At 47.6% G+C, this 8204-nt stretch overlaps 1 protein-coding gene across 6 annotated transcripts in view; it reads right to left on the reverse strand.

The window, feature by feature from the left end:
- NHSL1 (NHS like 1) overlaps positions 1–7423 on the reverse strand; it is a 180786-nt gene extending 173363 nt beyond the window's left edge. For 2 of the 6 annotated variants that reach the window (XM_065057152.1, XM_065057150.1), the window contains exon 1: positions 6401–7383. In XM_065057152.1, the coding sequence (XP_064913224.1) occupies positions 6401–6758 (358 nt within the window). In that variant the 5' untranslated portion in view covers positions 6759–7383. Of the gene's footprint in view, positions 1–5150; positions 5170–6400 lie in introns of those variants that run through there. The other 4 variants (XM_065057148.1, XM_065057167.1, XM_065057151.1 and 1 more) reach the window with 4 other exon arrangements.
- Between the last annotated feature and the right edge of the window lie 781 nt (positions 7424–8204).

Consider the following 8204-nt stretch of genomic DNA (forward strand, 5'->3'; position numbering starts at 1 on the left):
GATAACGTGAACCAAAGCACATGCCCTCATTTATTGTATCATTTATTTAAATATTCAGGGGGGGGAAAGAAAGACAAGGCAAGGGAAATTGGCCTTCCTTCACCCAGAAATACAAAAAAAGGCCAGAAATTACCATAGTGAATATGGCCTTGACAACGTTAAGCATCCCATGGCTGATGGCACCAGTTCAGAGGAGGGTGCGGGAATCATCAAGCACACATGGGATAACCTGCTCCTCATCCCCCTTGAAAGCCTCATCTCACTCTCCACAAGTTAGAGGCTGATTTAAATTCCAGCACGGAGGTTTTGAGGAATTTCAGTGGCTTTCCACTGTGTTGTTTTATGTTTGCTAATAGGTTCACCCAAAAAATGCCTCTTCTGCAGGAACTTCATATTAACATCTTCGGAGAGAATCCCACAAGACCAAGATTACTAGTTTACACTCAACCAAGCAGAGACTGTGCCAGTACTAATAGGAAGAGAAACTTCTGAGGACGTTTTATGTTACCCTAAAATATCTAGGAACCTTCAAAATAGATCCTAATTAAAAACAACTAACTACAAGTATGTTTAATTCATTAACGCTGTTTTCCTGATGATCAAGCCAATCATAAGATCTACGGAAATAAACGTTCATAGGTGTTGTATAATAGGTTCTGAGCAATACACAAAGAAGCTCTAAATTTCAGCCAAAGAGTGTCAACGGTTTTCAAAACAGCAAGCCAAACCTTCATCAAACTGAATTCAGCTGGAGCTTTGCCACTCAGCAGGACAGCGACTTGGCCCACGGTCCCTATGGGAAATCTTTTTCTAACTCAGACTTTCTTCCTGCTTATTTCAAATGAAATCTCCTTTGGATCAGGTTGAATTTCCACAGATAATTAGTCTTGCACTAGCTAAAGAAAACAAGAGTTATATTGCTTCTTAGCAGCAATCTGAATGATTACAACAGGGTAAAAGAGAAAATACCTTTTTTTTTCCTTCCTAGGCGAACTGAGCCGTTAACTATTTAACATGGTTTGAACTTTGCTGCTGAATCTTCATATTACAGAGCAAAAGAGAGAAGAAAAGTACCATTGCGTGTGGTCACCTAAAGCATCTGTAGGGTACTGTAGCCAAACTGTAGCTCTCAAATACTGTTAGAACAGATTTTTTCCCCTGAAAGTCAGTCCTTTCTCACCAAAGCTTCCTCAACAACACACAATTGTTTTGGTGGTTGGCTTTGGGGTTTGTGTTTTAGGTTGTTTTGTTTTGTTGTTTGTGTTTTGGTGGTTTTCTTTTGGGGGGGGGGGTGCGGGGAGGGGGGAGGTAAGGTAGTGTTTCCATTGGATTGCATTTTTATTTCAAAACCATTTTCTAATGAAGATTTCTTCTTGCCACTACAAGATGACATCTCTTCTACACTCTTTCCTTCCACCAGAAGCTACAGAAAGCCCAGAAAGTCAGCCAGCCCATTCATCTCCTGCCTGCTGCTGATACTGTCTCAAATAATGCTCATTTTTGGTGGCTCGGGATGGAGGAGGGGTTTCCCTAGGAATAAGCTGAATAAAGCTTCCTGTTCGGCTGAAGCAGGAAACGTGCTCCTGTATTGCCTTACACACAAAGAGTGGAAAATACTTACTAAACAAAATAGCAGGAGATGGAGTGTAAACTGGGTTGTCCTTACATCATCCAGACAAATAGAAAGCCATATTCCCCACCCCCATAGCTCTCTTTCATTAAAATGCTTAAACTTGAAAAAAATACATACATATGTATACACATTCTGCATGAACATCAAATGATTATGCTGTGCCTTTAAAACCAAACACTGAAGGATTTTAAACAACAACACTAATTAGGAGGTAGCATTTCCTCCCTCCCACAGGATCAGTTTCTTCTTGTTAGAACAGGAGGCACAACTGGCCAAACCCCATCCTGCTGCTGGAGAAACTGAACCAGAAGTTGTCATTAGGTTAACCTCCCAGCATTTCTCTCAAAATATCTCTTCAGAAAGACTAAAAATAAATAGCACAGAAGACGGAAGGGACAGCCTTCCAGTCTGTCAAGCCATTAGGATTCACAGAAAAGAACAGCAATATTAAATTTTGCATAAGTATCTGCAGATGGTTGAAGACAAATATTAATGGAAAAAATGTCCTTCTTCTTGCCCTATGAAAACAATGACTGTTCAAGGCCTCACAGCACTTTCCAAGAGCTGGCCTTGTAATTCATGAAAGATTTCTCTGCTGCCATCATATGCCTTTTGATGAGCTCTGATCACTTCAAAGAGGCACTTGTCCTCACCCACCCTTACGTTTAAGAACTGAAAGTGATGGAAAGTATTAATACATCACCTAATGCTAGGTCACAGCTACAGATGCACGCTGCTAGAAGATGAAAAGCTGTTAGGCAAGTTCGATGGTGTAATCCATATTACAGCAGCTGGATGCTGGTAACATACAACAAAACACCACGCAAAACAGCAACGCACATAAGCTTAATGAAATCCTGATGAAAGACTGTTAAAAACAAAGAGTACCAAATCTAATTAATTCTCTAGACCTGGCTAAAGCAGTTAAACTAAGGTCATGAGTACTGCGTATTGCACTTCAATTTAATAAACCAACCTTGAGCCACTAATGCCTCCCACCACCATGAGTTATAAACCAGTCATCAGCCCCTGGGGACATGTCTCATATTTTCATGTCCCTTCTAATGGCACAACACCCTGCTCATCATGCAAAGCTCTGCCACTGTAAATGGAAAGTTTAAGACAGACAAACCAAACCGGACAGAGCTGAACATTCCAATGAAGCCCATTGTTCATGGTAAGCCCTGGAAAAAGCATCGCCACTAAGACTGCACACAACTGAAAGCTACCTTCAGTATACTGAAGTATATGAAACTAAACTCTGAGTGTGTGTGGCACACCAGTGCAAACCCCTTGGAAAGCCGGCCTCCTAGCTAAAGGACGTGGCACAGGTCCAGCCGCTCTTGACAGATGAGGAAGTTTCCCACTTGTAAGGGTTGCAAGGACGGAGCACCTACTGCAATGCAGCACATGGTTGACCAGTTTGCCACATTAGAAACTTCTTTCACTTCTGGTGCAATGAAAGGATTTACTTGAACAAATACATTCATTATGGGATACCAAACATCATACAACAGAAGAGAAACAGCTGAGATCATTCAAGCAACATTTATCTACTCACACTCCAATACACACACCTAGGAGCACATAGATCCTACACACCCACAGAGGACACACCATACAGCCAGACAAGCAAGCACAGTCCACAGCTGTAGAGAACAACTAACTGAAGACAAAGAGCTTTGTTCTGCCTGCTTTCCCTCCCTTGCACACTCACTCCTGCTCATGGAGGAACAAACACTAATGGACCCCAGTTATCTCAAGGATATTACACTGAAACAAAATTATTATAGCACACAAAAGAAAAAACCCTCACAATTTCAAAGTACGAACTTTCCCAAGTACCAGGGACATGGTGTAGCTTATACCAGCTGCCAGTCTGCAGCTACTTGCCAAGAAACAGTTCTGACCCAGATCTGAAGTTTGCTAGTCCTCTTTGGTCCTTCCCATAGAAGATCATGGTGGGATCAGTAAAGTCCTCCTGGGATCTTGTACTCCAAGAGGAAACTATTGTCTGGGCCCCACAAAGAGAACAGGAACCATTTATTCAAGTAGAAATTACCAATGATTTGAAAAGTAGGCATACAATGTCGTATCCCCTCATCCTGAAAGCCAGAGCAAAATACTTGTGTCATCTGACACAACATCATGCTACATCTGCCTGCGTACCACAAGAGATACAGTAATTTACAATATTTTTCCCCACAAGTAGAAATTTATGAGCAATAAGAATCTAGTAAATGGGAACACAATCAAATTTTTTACAGTCCATGTTGTTCTTAAAGTCTCACACCAGCAATCAGCTTTTTCCATGAAGCTTCTGAATCTTCAAAAACGGGAAGGAAAAATCCCCCTTGTCATTGTCCTTCAACAAAGCCAGCATTATTAAGCCATTCTCTTTCTTTTGCAGATATTTCCCTTTGATGCCAGCAACAGGGTTCAACTTGCAAGCAAGCCTTGACGACTTGCATTATAGAGATGGTGGTGATGCTAACTACAACTGATCATCCCAGCCGATCTCCGTGAGCAGATCACAATATGTAGAAAGCATATAAGAAATGACCTGTCTTTATATGTAACTTCACAATAATATACTTAGCCTACACACCAATTCCTTGCGATTGATAAGCAAATAAAATAATCTTAACAAGAAGGCTGTATTTCACGCAATTAAAAATACATATTAGAAGGAAAACATCATTAATTCTCCCTGACATTAATAAATGAGATACTTAAAAAGTAAATATTAGCAGCAGCAATGCAGCTGTTAAGTAGGAAGATTAAATTTGACAGTAGAGACGCCACTTACTGAAGAATTTAAAACCAAATGGAGAAAGCCAAACATAAGAACTGCGTCCAGTTTTGGGAATTGCAATGACAAGAGCAAAGATCATCAAATTAAAAGCAATAACAGGCTTCGCTCAAAGGACTTAATTGTAATAAAAAAATAAGTAGCAAATACATAACTTGTGCAAAACAATGACCAAGAAAAAAATGTAATAACTAAATGTCTGACACATGTAAAATTTCAGGGCTTGCATAGTGCAGCAATAGCCTCATTTTACTCTTCCCTTTAGATGTGTTGCATCAGCGTATGGTAATAAGTAGCTCCCTATTTAAAATAAAGATAAATGCTGCTTCCTACCAGGGCATCAATGTAATATACCACCATACTGCAGGTACTCCCAGTAGTAAAACATTCTAACTCCAAGTCTGACTACACCACGCCATGCCATGCCAAGCCAAACTAACATAATTATATCGGCAGAAAAGGATATACCTGTTTTGGTAAGGAATAAAAGCTCCTTAAGTTTGTCAAGCAGTTACAAAGCATCAAAAAGTCAAACTGATTATCACAAAGCTTTAGCCTAACACAAACCACAGAAATAGCCTTTTCATAAGGGTGACAATGGTTTCCTCCTTTGGAGGAACTGTTTACTGAAGTATACCATAGGGAATAATTCTGCAATGAAACAGGCAAGTTTCCCACAGTGTGTGCATATTCTTTGAAACTTACCTGTGAAAGGCCTTCCTTACCAATTTTGTTCCTATGTACGCCCTATGCAAAGCAAGCTTTCTACTCCCATTTAGAAGAAAACTATCAGTGGTCTCCCAGCAGCAGTCCTATTTAGGCTAGGCTTATACCTTACACAGCTGCCACAGAAGTTGCAACACAGTTCTTTGGATTCCTGAATGTTTCCAACACATTGAGAAAGCTAAGCTGATGTTGCAAGCCAGCTACTAGACTCTGCGGGGAGCTAGGACACACACAAATGAAATTCCATGTAGCAGATACAATTTTTATGGGATCCTTTCTCTAAAGTTGGACCAAGCTCAGAAAAACTTTTCCTATAGCTCTCTGCAGCTGTACAGTTAGTCGCTTCTGAGGGCCACTTTACAGTGGCTCAGAAAGAGACTTAACAAGAACCTCCCCACACTGCCACTACTTAGGAATCCAAGGCCAAATCTTGATCTTGCTGCTTATGCTCTCTATGAAGTTGTAAACACAAACTTAGGGTCAGTTCTGCACATAGAACAAAAGCTCAGGAGAAGCGAAGGACACAAAACCAGCCCCCCAAAGTATGTCCAGGTTTCTATTTATTGAGGTCTTCCCATGCACATATAAAAGAATTAATCAGGCATGTGGGCTGAACTGTCAGAAGCCCGGCTGATCCGAAGTCTAGCTCAAACCCGGCATAAACATACAAACAAACCCACCCAGCGCTCCCCCAGGACTATCACGCTACCTCCCAGCTAAAATCCCCCCGCGCTGGAAGCGCTGACAGCCAGCCAGCCCCCTCGGACCCCGCGTCACCCCGCTGCCCTCCCTGCCAACTCCCCCTCCCCACTCAAGTAGATTTCTGCCAGACAGAGGCACCGGTGAAACACCAGCAACCACTGGCCCCACACGGCGACACCCGTCTGCCCGGGCGGCAGCCAGTGCCGGAGCCGCCGGATAGAAGCCCGGGGCTGGGGTCAGCAGGATGGGAACAAGCAGCGCCGCGCTGCAGCCGGCAGGCACCGGCGGGGCCCCGGGAGAAGCAGCGGCGGGACGCCGGTGGCGGCCGTCGCCACCTGAACACGGGAAGGGCGAGAGGGAGATGCTTCAGCTTCCCTCTTCTTTTTCTTTTTTTTTTTTTTTTAAACAAATAAATAAAGCAAAGCCGGCCGCGCAAGCCGCCCCGCCACCGAGCGGGCGCCCCCCGACAGCCCCTCTCGCCACCGTCCCGGGCTCGCAGCGGCGGGGAAAGGAAAGGTCGCACTCACGGATCTTGACTTTGCGGTGGTCGAGGCGGGCGAGGAGCGTCTCCAGGGCGCCGAGGCGGCGCTGGAGCCGGGCGTTGCGGTGGCAGAGGGAGTCCGCTTCGCTGAGGATCCCGCCGAAGATGTCGCCGGCGCAGCGGGAGAGGTCGGAGAGCTGCATCAGCAGCGACACCAGAGCATACGAGCTGACCTGCTCCAGCGCCCCGAAGAGCGGCACCGCGCCGCGGCGGCGGCCGCCGCCCCCCTCCGCCGACCCGGCGTGGTCCCCCGGCGCCGGGCCGCCCCGCTCCACGCCATCCCCGCCGGCCTCCTCCAACCTGCACAGCTTCAGGGGCTCCAGGGTTCGCAGGGGGAACGGCATCGCGGCCGGGGGAAGGAGGGCAGCGCAGGGCACGGTGACGGGGAGGGAGAAGCTAGGCGTCCCCGGCGCAAAAAGTCTTCATCTGCGCAGCGGCCGCGGTGACAAAAGTTCAGAAAGAGGAGAGAGAGAGGGAGGGAGAACAACAACAACAAATGAATCGGAGCGGGAGGACGGGCGAGCTACGCGCTCCAGGGCCGGGGGGGAACCGCGGCCGCCGCCTCGGCGGAGGGGGAGCCCCGCACGGCGCCCATGTGCGGGAGCGGCCCCCGGAGGCGGGAGCGGCCCCGGGAGGAGCGGGGGGAGAGCGGAGCCGGGCGGCCGCCGCCGCAGCACCGCCGCACGGCGGGCGCGGGGAGAGCCGGCGCGGTGCTGCCCTGCGGCCGGGAGACAGGAAAGAGCGCGGCTTTTTTCTCCCCCAAGTGGAGACGGGATCCGAGGGGAACGTGGGAGGGGGGGCTGAAGCGCCCTGGATGCGGCCACAAAGGAGGAAAAGCTGGCAGAAAGAGAGGGGGAGGAGGAGGAGGGGAGAGAAAAGCCCGGAGCAGCCCCACCTGGGGAACCCCGCGCCGTTGCAGGCACTTTTCTGAACGCACCAAACTCCCAACCCGGAAAGCGAGAGCTTGAAAGAGAGGAGGAGAGAGGGGAGCGAAGAAAAAAAAAAAAAAGTCTCCGCGAACCTGGGAAAAGAAAAGGAGGCCGCCGCCTACCTGTAGCTCCCCGAACTGGAGCCTCTGCCAGAGCCTCACCCTTCCCAGCCAGCTAATAGCCGAAGTAGCCGCTGCCGGCTCGGCCCAGCCCCACGGCGGTCTGCGCCCGGGCCAGCGGTCATCCCCGGGGCGCACCAGCCTCCTCCTGCCCTGCCCGGCGAAAGGGGCCAAAGAAGAGATGGGGAGGTCGCCGCTGGCCTCTTGCCTCAGCCTCTTCCCCTACTTTGCCGCAGGCCGGGCTGGGGATGCTGCTCAAAGGCAGGGGAAAATGAACAGCCTGCCTGGGAAACACGAGTTGAAGAATGAGCAGAGCTGTAACGGTTGGTTGTGGTTAATTTCTAGTAAGGTTGACACCAAGGTAGGAAAAGCAAAGTCTGAACTAGATGGCATGACATCAAGTGTTGCAGCACCAAACATTGCCCTAGCATGTAATTCTGGTACAGATGGAAGGCAGGTTGAAGCTTCAGAAGCCCCCACACTTTGCCCCTGTAAGACACAATCAGCTCTTCGTCGCGATGACTGCTCTAATGGGCTATTCCCCACAGAACCAATTTAGTGTGGTAGCAAGTGTCAACAGCTGCTATTTAATTTTAATTGGACAATGGCCTACTGGCTCTGGGCTCCTGCTATATGATAAAGACGGGAACCCAATCCCACTCTTCTTATGGAAAAGGGCCCTGGGGAAAAGTGGTTGTATGGTCCTTTCCTGCCCCGGCCTCCACTGCAGCTGATTAATCTA

Source organism: Columba livia, chromosome 3, assembly GCF_036013475.1.
Source record: "Columba livia isolate bColLiv1 breed racing homer chromosome 3, bColLiv1.pat.W.v2, whole genome shotgun sequence".
Taxonomy (NCBI): Eukaryota; Metazoa; Chordata; class Aves; order Columbiformes; family Columbidae; genus Columba; species Columba livia.